This window comes from Chaetodon trifascialis, chromosome 3 (genome assembly GCF_039877785.1).
Source record: "Chaetodon trifascialis isolate fChaTrf1 chromosome 3, fChaTrf1.hap1, whole genome shotgun sequence".
In the NCBI taxonomy this organism is placed as follows: Eukaryota; Metazoa; Chordata; class Actinopteri; order Chaetodontiformes; family Chaetodontidae; genus Chaetodon; species Chaetodon trifascialis.
This window is the reverse complement of record NC_092058.1, coordinates 29626234-29639589: the sequence shown is the minus strand read 5'-3', so window position 1 is coordinate 29639589 and position 13356 is coordinate 29626234. Positions and strand designations below refer to the sequence as shown.

Sequence of the window (13356 nt, the reverse complement as noted above, 5' to 3'; positions counted from 1 at the left end):
CAGCTCACATATGTTGCCATATCCTCTATGTTCTGATAGCATGTTTCCAGTCACAGAGACAGCAAAAAAGGCTTACGCTGTTTGGAGGTCACCTTCACGCAGTACAGAAAAGTAAAAAGCGATAAAAAATATAGTGGCAGCCTTCTGTTTCTTTAATTAATTTAACTTATTTTTTCATGTATTAAGTATCCAGGATCACTTTTTAAAACTTTTGGCAGTAAAAAACAAGGATATCAGCAAAAGAATGTAAGCAAAGCAGGAGAAGCATTTGCTCTGTAGGAGAGCAGGAAGTGAACTTGATGAGATACTGAGGCAAGATCCAACCAGCAGCTACAAGAAGAATGTAATTAACTGCTTTCAGCTACTGGAATAGGACAAAGCCATTGACAGATCATTATATTACGGCCTGTACCCCAGGGAATCCACTCCCTGTGTTTATGGACTCCCCAAGATACACGAGGAAGGAGCCCTGCTGCAGCATCAACTTAGTTACCTACAACATTACCTACAACATCTAGCAAACATCCTAGCTCCTTTCGTTGACAACACTCCAAACTACATCAAAAACTCTCAGGATTTTGCCAACAAGATGAGAAATTTAAAACTGGACCATGGTATCTTACCATGCCACGTCACTCTTCATGTGCATTCCCACCCTGTAAGCAGTAAAGACTGAGCCGTGATCTCCTTCACAGGAATTGCCCCAACCATTGGTTTTGATGTGGATGACACCTGGCTGAAAATTAGGACACAGGAAATGGAAGTGTTCATGGATCACATCATTGCAGGGGACAACAACGTCAAGTTCACTCGAGAGGATGTCAAAGGAGACAGTCTCGCCTTTTTGGTTTGCACAGTGCACAATGAAGATGACAAGAGCCTCAACATTGAAGTATGCAGAGTAGGTGTCCCGGAGGAGATTCTGACTGACCAAGGGACCAACTTTACATCTCGCCTGATAAGTCAGCTGAATATAGAGATTTGGGCATAACAGCAATTCATGCATCACCATATCACCCAGATACGGATGGGCTGGTGGAGAGGTTTAACCATACCCTTAAGAGGATGCTGAAAAAAATTGTCTTTGACACAGGAAAAGACTGGGAAAAGTGGTTACCGTTTCTCCTTTTTGCCTACAGGGAAGTGCCACAGGCCTCCACTGGGTTTTCTCCCTTCGAGCTGCTGTATTTTTGGCCTGTTTGGGCCTGTCCAGGGGTCCCTTGATCTGCTGAAGAAGAATTGGGAGGAGAAAGAGCCTACCGCGGTTGAGCAGGGCCAGGGGGTGGTGCAATATGTCCTCCAGATGAGAGACAGGTTGGAGCAGTGCCCTCTGTGCCTCTAGGAGGCACAGAAAAGATGACCAACAGGCCCGCCAAGGTGAGTTCACACCAGGTCAAAAGGTCCTTCTGCTCCTGCCCTCATCAACGAGCAAACTACTAGCTAAGTGGCAGGGGCCGTTTGATGTAAACAGGCAAATGGGGCCTATAACCTATGAAATACTACATCCAGAGAGGGCGAAACCAAAGCAAACGTATCATGTAAACCTGTTGAAAGCCTGGGAAGAAAGGGGCAGACCTCCTTCCATCACCTCCCTGCTAGCACGTCAATTGCACGAGGAGGATGACTCTGAAGGGTGGTGGAGGCTTGGAAACAACCAGCCATGGTGGATCTCTCTCACCTGGATGGGAAGAAGCCAGTGGAAGTGCAGGTTATATTCGACACCGTTCCTCAGCTGTTCACACAGAGGCCAGGCCATACAAGTGTGTTGCACGATGTCATCCGGGTCAAGCCTGATCATAGGCCAATACGTCAGGCATGTTACCGAGTACCAGAGCGCTTGGTGCAGGTGTTGAAGGAGGAGGTGTGATTGATGATAGAGCTAGGAGTCATCGAACCATCTGGCAGTGAGTGGAGCAGCCCCATAGTCATTGTGCCTAAGAAAGATAGATCTCTTCGTGTTTACATTGACTTGAAGTGAATGCTATCTAATTTTTTGACGCGTATCCAATGCCACAGATTGAAGACCTTTTAGAGAGGATTGGCAGGGCAGAGTACATCACGACCCTTGACCTCTGTAAGTGGTATTGGCAGGTCCCCCTGGAGATGCAGTCCCGGCCCCTCACCACTTTCAGGTTTCAGCTTTTGGACTATTTCAGTTCACAGTGATGCCTTTTGGGTTACATGTTGCACCTGTGACATTCCAAAGGTTGATGGACAAAGTGCTCCAAGGGTGTGAGTACTGTAGTGCTACATACCTAGATGATGTGGTTGTGTTTAGCCAGACGTGGGAGGAACATCTGGAACACCTCAAACGAGTGCTGGGGGCAATCAGTGCAGCTGGGCTCACACTCAACCTGCAGAAGTATGAGTGGGTGAAGCGTGAAACCTCATACCTGGGATACCAGTTGGGAAGAGGTGAGATTCGGCCTCAGGTTTATAAAGTGGCGGCCATTTTAAACAGTCCCCAAACTTGTACTAAGACCCAGGTCCGGTCTTTCCTTAGCTTGGTGGGCTGGTATAGATGGTTCATTCCTTACTTTTCCATGCAGGCAGCCCCTTTAACCAACCTCAACTTAAAATGGCCCATAATCCTGTGCAATGGGGTGAAGAGTGTGAGATGGCTTTTCAGGGTCTGAGGAAGAAGCTGTGCTCTCCCCCTATGTTGCAGAGCCCCAACTTTGATCGCCGTTTCCTGGTGCAGGTGGATGCGTCAGGAGTGGGCCTGGGGGCAGTACTGGCTCAGGGAGAGCCGGGAGAAGAATGTCCTGTATTGTACCTCAGCAGAAAGCTTCTACCTCCTGAAACCCAGTACTCCACAATTGAAAAAGTGTGAACCCAGAAGTGCAGACTTGACAAAAAAGATGTTGAGCAAAAACGGTTCAATGTTATTTATTACAAAAGAAGGCAATCAAAAATCCACCAGTTCAAAATACAAAATAAAACAAAAAAAAACACAAAAGGTGAGGCCAGCAAAACCAATAATTCATAAACCAAACAGGAGAACTAGGACTAGGCCAGAATACTCACAGTAACGGGGAACAAGAAAACCACCCCCTCAGTCTCACCTCAAGATACCACAAAGACAAAGGAAAGACACAGACTTAAATAGACCAGGGGAACTAAACAGACACAGGTGGACACAATCAAGATCACAAAGGAGGGAAACATAAGGGAAGTAAAGTAAACTAAGAAATACAAGGGAAGGTTACCAAAATAAAACAGCAACTAAGGATACCAACATCAAACAGGATCCTAACAAAAAGAGTGCCTGGTAATCAAGTGGGCTTTGGATAGCCTCAGGTATTACCTGCTGGGAAGGGAGTTTGACCTTCAGACAAATCACTGAGCCCTGACTTGGATCCAAACTATGAAGGACAGGAACGCAAGAGTCACCAGATGGTACCTGGAGCTGCAACCATTCAAGTTCTGTGTTCGACACAAGACTGGCAAGGAGAACGTTGCAGCGGCCTATTTGTCACGACTGCCAAACATTGCCGTTGCAGGAGAGGAAGGTGGTAATGTGACAAAGGCCTCGTCACATGACAAAGGAGGCACATGGTGAAGCTGACACTCAGCCTTTCATACATTTCCGGTTCAGACAAACACTTTTAAGATTGTGGAGAATCAAAGCAATTGCTGGACCAGAGGTGCGGACAAATAGCAGGAGACAAGGAGCCGTTTCACAACAACGGTTTATTATGGGCAAAAATACAGGAACACAAAATCAGCCTAATAAAACAAACAAACATCACTACACCGTGGCAAGTGGGTAGGAAGAATTAACCATTGACTAAGAAATAACAAAAACACTAGGGAGATATGAACTAAGACTGTCACTACCAAAACCCTTGGGATAACACTAACACAAAATCAGCCCTATGAAACAAAAATCACTACACCGTGGCGAATGGGTAGGAAGACAAAGCCAGAACTAGCGAAGACAAAACTAGAAAAGAATACAAAACAAACAATGCCAAACAATACTGGGAAACCAAGTAACAAGACTAAGCAGAACAAGAAGACTATGGTACAAGAACTAGAGCAAGAATGGCTGGAAAGTCGTGACAAGAGAGCTTAGACAATCTGGCAGCGTGCCCATACTGCCACACTGCTTAAGAGTGTCAGGCAATCAGTGGAGATCTGCCTCAGCTGCGACAGAGAGTATCAGCACCGCCAGGCCACACCTCCACTGCAGGCAAGGAGAAAGAGAGAGAGCCATAAGAAAAACAATTACAAAAATAACCAGAAAACACAAAATAAACACAGACCATAACAAACACATAGTTCCCCACTGTTTCTGTGGTGCGTGCATGCACCACATTCAATTCAATTCAATTCAATTCAATTCAATTCAATTCAATATACCTTTATTTGTCCCACAAGGGGAAATTCCAATTTACAGCAGCACCAGTAAAAGATAGATTAGGGAAAAAAAACAGCAAGTATATACAAAAGAGTGTAATGAAAATAAGCATTATCTTAAATTATAAATTGTATTTGCAATTGGACTAAAGCTTTAAACATCATACACACATTCCCTACAAATGTACAAGAGAATTACACTACACATCAGGTTAGTTATCTCGAGTCTTTATTCAATCATGGGTTACCAGTGCTGCTGCTGCCATGCTGATGCTCTCTTCCTCTGTGCCTGGGGTTGGAACCAGAGCAGCTAAAGCAGCCGCTTCACTTTTTCACTGTAAATAAAAGCACGGCTCTTCACTCCTTGCGACTCCAACCATACACTAAATTGCCAAAAGTATTCACTCACTCATCCAAATAATTGAAATCAGGTGTTCCAATCACTTCCGTGGCCACAGGTGGATAAAATCAAGCACCAAGGCATGCAGAGTGTTTCTAGAAACATTGGTAAAATGAGTCGCTCTCAGGAGCTCAGTGAATACCAGTGTGGTACTGTGATAGGATGCCACCTATGCAACAAGTCCAGTCGTGAAATTTCCTCACTCGAAAATATTCCACAATCAACTGTCAGTGGTAACAAAGTGAGAGCGATTGGTAACTCAGCCCTTAAGTGGCAGGCCATGTAAAATGACATAGCGGGGTCAGCGGATGCTGAGGTGCATAGTGCGCAGAGGTCACCAACTTTCTGGAGAGTCAATCGCTACAGACCTCCAAACTTCATGTGGCCTTCTGATTAGTTCAAGAACAGTGCGTAAGGGCTTCATGGAATGGGTTTCTATGGCCGAAAAACTGCATCCAAGCCAAACATCACCAAGTGCAATGCAAGTGTTGTAAAACACATTGCCACTGGACTCTAGAGCAGTGGAGACGCATTCTCTAGAGAGACGACTCCTGCTTCATCATCTGGCGATCTGATGGACGAGTCTGAGTTTGGCGGTTGCCAGGAGAATGGTACTTGTCTGACTGCATTGTGCCAAATGTAAAGTTTGGTGGAGGCAGGATTATGGTTTGGGGTTGTTTTTCAGGAGCTGGGCTTGGCCCCTTAGTTCCAGTGAAAGCAAATCTGAATGCTTCAGGATACCAAGAGATTTTGGACAATTCCATGCTTCCAACTTTGTGGGAACAGTATGGGGATAGCCCTTTCCTGTTCCAACATGACTGTGCACCTCAGCACAAAGCAAGATCCGTAAAAACATGGATGAAGGAGTTTGGTGTGGATGAACATGACTGGCCCGCACAGAGTCCTGCCCTTGACCTGATAGAACACCTTTGAGATGAATTAGAGCGGAGACTGAGAGCCAGGTCTTGATCTCACAAAAGCGCTTCTGGAAGGATGGTCAAAAATTCCCATAAAAACACTTGTAAACCTTGTGGAAAGCCTTCACAGAAGAGTTGAAGCTGTTATAGCAGCAAAGGGAGGGCCGACGTCATATTAAACCCAATGGATTAAGAATGGGATGTTACTTAAATTCATATGTGAGTCAAGACAGGTGAGCCAATACTTTTGGCAATATAGTGTAGTTTGGCCAAGTGATTCAAAACTTTTCTTTCTTTCTTTCTTTTCTTTTTTTGCCTGAGAACCAATTCCATGGATATTCCACATCAGAAAGTTCAATGGTGACATTTTAAAAGGATTATTCCAATTTTCAGAGTCATTTTGATTGGACAAGAGACATTCCATGAGTGCTGATATAGAGTACAACAGCACTGGGACTTTTTACTGACATGATCACTCCGCTGTACAGGTGTTCTAATGACCATTAATTAATGTTACATCAGTTGTAAACTATTCTAGATTGTGGCAAACTTTGCACCACAGGGATGGACATATTTCCACAAATAACATTTGATCTAAATTATGAATGGTCATAAGACTCAGAGGAGGACGAAGGGAAGGAAAGAGACCTGGATACATCACCGCAAACCAGGTGTGCTGATATGACATCAGCTGACCTCGACAAATTAGAGAAGAGCAAAAATGAAGCTAACACTGTAAGGCAGACACCCTGAGCTCTGAACTGCCTTCAGACTTGGCTGAATCGAAAAAAAGAAATCAGGTCAACTTTCAGTTAGTTAAGAAGACCGAGCTGAACACAGTGTTGAGGCAGTTTTATGGATCGATCTGGACAACTAAAGGGCTCTACAGCATCAGCAGCTACCTTGGACTTCGGGCTGGATTAAATTGTTATATCAATGAACCTCCGGTTAGCCGTTCATGGAACTTAATGCAGGACCCAGAGTTTATACCAGCCAACAATGTTTTCAAAGGAGTCGTCAAAGAGATAAGAAGGGCAGGGAAGAACAAAACAACACACCACCCCCTCAGTCTCACCTCAAGACCAGCGCATCTTCTGCTGCACTGAGTCCAGACAATCCAAAAGGCTTACTGAACAAGGTCTGGTATGATATTCAGGTGCACTTTGGACGCAGGGGCAAAGAGGGGAATTGGGATCTCAAACCTGGCTCATTCATCCTTAAATGTGACGACAATGGAGCAAAATATTTCACCATGGCGTTCAATGAAGAAACAAAAAATCATAAAGACCCACTGGAGAGAGAGAGAGAGAGAGAGAGAGAGAGAGAGAGAGAGAGAGAGAGAGAAACCGGAGGGGCGCTACATATGAGGAGTGAGAAAATGCGTTCTGCCCAGTAGCGTCACTTGAAAAATACCTAAAGAAAACTCTACCTAATTCAAAGGCACTGTATCTGCAGCTGAGGAGGGTAACAGTGGTGATAGACAGCTTCTGGTATACGGCCATTCCCCTGGGAGTAAACCAGTTGTCACAGATGTTACCCAGGATGTGCAAGGAGGCAGGGACACACACGTCTTACACCAACCACAGCCTGAGAGCCACTGCCATACAGAAACTGTCTGGCGAGGGAGATCATGGCAGTGAGTGGGCATATGTAAGATGCTTTAAATAAACAGACACAAACTACGATGTCAATTTTGATTCATAGATAATGTATCGCAGAACATACAATACATATCTAAACAAAAACTTGTTTCACAGGTCTGAAAGCTCCCTAAAAAGTTATTAGAGACCATATATGGAGAGCCGGAAATGATGGAGCAATGTGCTGTCTGATCGAGCTCTTAACTCATCAGAAACACACATCATACCACCAAAGCATCTGTCAACAGACTCTTATTTCAGTGGTTGCATAGTACATGGAAACATTCAGATAAATGTAAATGAGACAAAGTAGCAGTAATATGCAGACAGTGTTAAGTGCGAGGTTGAATAGGACCTGAAAGTAGAGGGACAGACCACCCTGGAATAACCAAAAAACTGTTTTAACGATTTTAAGACAAAAAAGATTAGCAGGCAGTGGAGGCAGGGAGCTGGCTGGCACTCAGACTCTGGCTGGGAGACATAAGGGACCTGAAGGAAAAAGGAAAAACACAGGTCAGTACGACAATCCGAAATAACAAAAAGCTGCTGTTAGAGAGCAATCAGAAACCACAAGGCTCTACCGAACGGGCCAGAATTATCTGGCAGTGAGCACACAGAAGTCCAAGGCCTTTATACTGCTCCAGCTGATGAGAAACAGGTGAGCCTCGTCTGCTGCAGGAGAAGCCAGCCACACCCCCTGCCACACACATAACTGCAGGAAAGGAGAACAGAAAAGGGAGGGGAGGAAAGGAGAGCACAAAAAAAAACAAAAAAAAAAAACACCTCACCACAGGCAGGGCCATGGCAGGACATGCAGCTGTAATCCACAATCCAGAGTCAGCCACTGTCCATGGGAACCTGTGAGACAACAAAGCACAGAGACTCTGGGTAAGGAGCTAAGTTAGTAATACGCCGTGGTAGGACATGAAAATGTGCAGATGGAGAGGGACAGAAGGACAGAGGAGCTCGGTGTATCTTTGGAGGTCCCCCAACAGTCTAATGCTATAGCAGCATAGCTAGGGGCTGGTCCAGGACCAGCCTGAGCCAGCCGTAACTATAAGCTTTATCAAAAAGGAAAGTTTTAAGCCTACTCTTAAATGTTAGAGACAGTGTCTGCCTTCCGGACAAAGACTGGAAGATGGTTCCACAGGAGAGGAGCTTGATAGCTAAATGTTCTGACTCCTGTTCTGCTTTTTGAGACTTTAGGAACCATAAGTAGACCTGCTTTCTGGGAAGGCAGTGTTCAAGTGGGGCAATAAGGTACTATGAGCTCTTTAAGATAAGAAGGTACCTGGACATTTATGGCTTTGTAAGTAAGGAGGAGAATTTTAAACTCTATTCTAAACTTTACAGGGAACCAGTGCAGAGGCTCTCATGAGTAAGTATGAGGGCAGGAGGCAGTGCAACTCTTGCATGGACAGAAAGAGACCAGTTGGCAGCACCTATTGCAAATGTGGGAAGTTCACATGCAAGCCATTTGCAGCCTCTGCTCCACCTGACCTGGACTCTCACACTCAGACACACATGCTCTCTCTTTCTCTTTCTGTCTCTTTCTCTCGCTCTCTCTTTCTCTCTATTGCTCTCTCTCGCCCTCTCTCTCTCTCACCCTCCCTCTCTCTTGCCCTCTCTCCATCCCCAACAATTTACCTAAATGTTCCACATTTCTCTTTCAACGTTCATCTTTCAGTGTTCATCATTCAATGTTCATTTTTCAGTGTTCATCATTCAGTGTTCATCTTTCTCAAATAATTTTTTGATCTTGTACACACACAGGGTAATAAACAATTAGTGGCAAAAAAAAAAAGTAGAGCAGAAAAAGTAATGATGCATCAAATCAGTGTTGCTGCCAATCATTGACCCATTTCAGGGCCTAATAATAATAATAATCAAATACTCCATGAAATGGATTTTAAGGAAATTATTTTTTTTGTTTTGTTTTTTTTTTCGATTAAAAAAACAGTGGAAATATGTAAACATACTGGCATTTAAAGGGTTAAAATCCCCAAAATATAATTCATATTTGATATGTATATTTCTGGCTGAAGTAGTTTTAAAAGATTGAATCGTTTAAAGTGGAAAAAAAATATGAATATATAATATTTTTACAGCCGTTTTTGGGAAGGTGGCATGTTTTGTCCTTAGCATAAAATGCATTTTTTTAAGGATCTTTTAAGAGCTAGCTAAAACCAGGTTTAATTTTAAAGTCAAATTTGGGTTAAGCCTTAACCAGAATGTTAGTGTCTACATCTTATTGAGTTATGTATTATAATCTCATGAATAAATAATGTTTATCACCCGCTCTTCCAAGCAAGGGGTGAAAGCACTATGGAGAATTTTTACAGACTGCCAGTCGCATTAAAAGCTACATGTAATGTAAAATGGAATATACTGGATGTAAATGGATTGTATTTGTATAACACTTTTCCAGTCTGAAGACCACTCAAAATTGTTGGTTTCTTTGTAGATAAAAGAGCTTGGTCTGTACCAGCTCTATATGGAAAGTGTCCTGAGACAACTTCTGTTGTGATTTGGCGCTATACAAATAAAATTGAATTGAATTGAATTGAAATTGAATTGAAAATGCTTTTACAACTGAAGTCTGCATTCACCTGTTCCCACACACATTTACACAGTAACTAAGCCACCTGCTCATTTTGAGCATTATCCATTCATACACTGATGGCAGCACATCAGGTGTGGTTTTGGGATTCAGTATCTTGCCCAAGGATACTTTGGCATGTGGACTGCTGAGGCCAGGGATCAAACCACCAACCTTCTGATAGGTGGACGACCGCGCTACCTCCTGAGCCACAGCCACCCCTGTATATATGAACAGATTAGAGTCATGGACGTAGAGTATACAGCTGAAATATTGTAAATATGGTGAATACCTGTCTTAAAAGCAGTCTTGCAGTTCGAAAATGTAATACATTCTGAAAATTTGCATCAATGTATAGGCACTATTCCAAAAAGGTGTTTCTCTTCATTGGTCCCTGTGAATATGTCAGTCATTCTCAGTGACACACATACCAGTAAAATCTGATTTTTTCCCCTGCCACTTTCACCTAATTTTTGTTTTTTGTTTTCGTTTCCATGGTCATATGGATAGTGACAGTGGCAGGTTGAAAAAAAGTTTAACTATTATAAAGTCTAAATGCTCCTTGTACACAGCTGTATACATTTATGAGAGTGGCAGACACACCTCCTCTTCCTTACATTGAAAATAACAGAGACAGCAGCTGGAACAACTCACTGTCAAAGTAGTAATTAAATAAATTAAATCCCCTAGACCTGACAGCACATGCACTTGCATGCAAGTGGTATTAGTAATGTGCTGTAGTTTACCAAGAAACATAGCAATGCACAATAAAGCCAATGAAGGTTACTGTCAGTAACAAGGAAGTAACAAGTAACAAGGAAGGAAATGCACTCCTAAAGGCCTAAAGGCCTAAAGGATACAAACAATGATCCTAACTTCTGGCTGTGTGTACTAATGTGAAGAAGGAAGACAATTCGACTACTACAGCCTCATTATGATGTAAAAAAAAAAAATACTTATATTGTGTTTTTAGGGCTGCACGGTGGCGCAGCAGGTAGTGCGTGTGCCTCACAGCAAGAAGGTTGCCGGTTCGATCCCCAGGCTGGGCCTTTCTGTGTGAAGTTTGCATGTTCTTCCCGTGCATGCGTGGGTTCTCTCCGGGTACTCCGGCTTCCTCCCACAGACCAAAAACATGCTCATTAGGTTGACTGGTGACTCTAAATTGCCCCTAGGTGTGAGTGTGAGTGTGAATGGTTGTGTGTATGTGCCCTGCGATCGGCTGGCGACCGGTCCAGGGTGTACCCCGCCTCTCGCCCGTTGACAGCCCCCCCGCAACCTCGAAAGGGATAAGCGGCATAGAAAATGGATGGATGGATTGTGTTTTTATAAATATATCAGATTGTATAATTAAAACCTAAATCTAGGCCCAATGTATTACTTTTAAAAGTGTTTTAATTTTTAACCATTGTTGTGTGTGTGTGTGTGTGTGTGTGTGTGTGTGTGTGTGTGTGTGTGTGTGTGTGTGTGTGTGTGTTGTTTTTTGTTTCTTTTTACAGGAAAGCTTGGAGTACATCTTCCTTATCATCTTCTCTGTTGAGTGTTTCCTGAAGATTGTTGCCTATGGATTTCTTTTTCATGCTGATGCTTACTTAAGAAATTGCTGGAACATTTTGGACTTTGTCTGTGTATCTGTCGGGTAAGTTGATAAGTTTGTGTTGATCCCACCTAGTTTGCAATTCACTGTGAATGGCAGATTACAATGATATTAGAGACAGTGACAGAGAGAGGTTGGGGTCAGGGGTGGACAGGAATGCAATGCAAACAGTGAGAGCTTAATAGACTTTTAACTATATGTAGTCTATACATACATGATCCCGTGATACATTTATGCATGTGATATATGGACATAATAGTAAGAGTAACAGAATATGTCCATAATACAACACCATGGATCTAATAATAATGGAAGTATGACTGATTGCAATAGCAGTTGCAGTGGATCTCAGGCAGGGCCATGACAGGAGACATAGCTATAATGCACAAACAAACAAACAAACAAAAAAAAGAACATGGGAGAGTACCAGCAACAGGTGATCTAGACTTTGTTGCCCTGTGGTTAATTTTGTGGAAGGGTTTGCTTAGGATTAGGTGCCATAACTACTTGGTGAGGTTTAAGCAACAACACCAACTTGGTCAGATTTAGACCACAAAATTACCTGGTTAGGTTAAGGAAAAGATCATGGTTTAAGTATGATAGTAATATAAGTTACTTATGTATGTTAACTTATGTACATTATTTTACTTTAAAACAATCAACCTTTACATTTGGTTTCACATGGGATGCAAAGCTGGTCTTCTAAGTGAAAGCCCCGTGTTTGTCCCATCAACCAACCCATCTTCCTCCAGAGTGAGTGAAAACGGGTCGATTCTTTGGGTCACTGCTGATGCAAACCGAACATTTCCTGTTGCTGCTTCTCATCAAAGTTTTCCATCAAAAAGCCAGTGGGGGGCTGTTGTTAATCAATTGTGCTTACACTCCTCAGTAACTGATATCTTCATGGGAGTGGACATCAAACACATTCCACCACCATTGGGTGGAATCACTGTATTCTAATACACTCACAGTATCAAAAAAATCAGATCAGGAGGACCACTATATGGCTCCCTAAGATATTGCACTGGCATAGGTCAACCTGTAAGTATTTTATGCAGTGTAAAAATTCAAAAAACTAATTTGATTTCATTGCCATGTGATTCCCAGATAGTAAAATGCCCTTGTTTTACCCAAACAATATCTACTGTTTTGTTGAATTGTATTTTGTCTCAAAATCCAATGTGGTCGTATTTCCTTTTTTTCTGTTTCACTCAACACATAGGGGTCACTTCTCATTTACACTTTTGATTTGTTGGCATATTCACTTTATCTGGCCAGTGGTTGCCATCATGCAGGCCCTTGATGGGTGGCTGTCCTATAGGCCCCTTAGCAAACCCTTCTTGACTAACTACCCATGCAGACCTATTCTCATTGAATAACGGTATCTACAGTAATCGTTTTACTTATATTTTGCCTGTCTGCTTAGATCTTCCCTTCCCTTAACTTTGGTACTGTCTCAGCTTGGGCAAATACACAATGTGCAATAAGTATTTACATATTTTTGGAAAAGGCTCTGCTCACCTTGTTTTTACTGCTGCCATTGATCTGAATAGCAGCAGCTCCAAGTGTCAGGCCCTTCGAGTTCCTCCTGGCTGGCTGGCCAGTTCAGTGTGGAATAGAATTCTTTACCAGAGCAATTAGCACTCACAATCTTCAGTGATCAATGTAAAATAGGTTTTGTTGCTTTAAAGCAGGCACAATAAAACCAACCAATTCTAACTCTTAGCATTGAGCTCAAACACAGCACAGCTCCCATCACTATACATCCTTGGCCTGGCTCAGCTTGTCAAGATGCCATTATTTAATCTCTCCCTACCTTTTGATGCTTACAATGCTCAACAACT

The 13356-nt window shown here is 42.9% G+C and overlaps 1 protein-coding gene across 1 annotated transcript in view; it reads left to right on the top strand.

Annotated features, from left to right (window-relative positions):
- Window positions 1–13356, top strand: part of LOC139328395 (dihydropyridine-sensitive L-type skeletal muscle calcium channel subunit alpha-1-like) — a 187583-nt gene that overhangs the window by 13999 nt on the left and 160228 nt on the right. The window contains exon 3 of the mRNA XM_070958221.1: window positions 11415–11554. Within this exon, the coding sequence (XP_070814322.1) occupies window positions 11415–11554 (140 nt within the window). The remainder of the gene's footprint in view (window positions 1–11414; window positions 11555–13356) is intronic.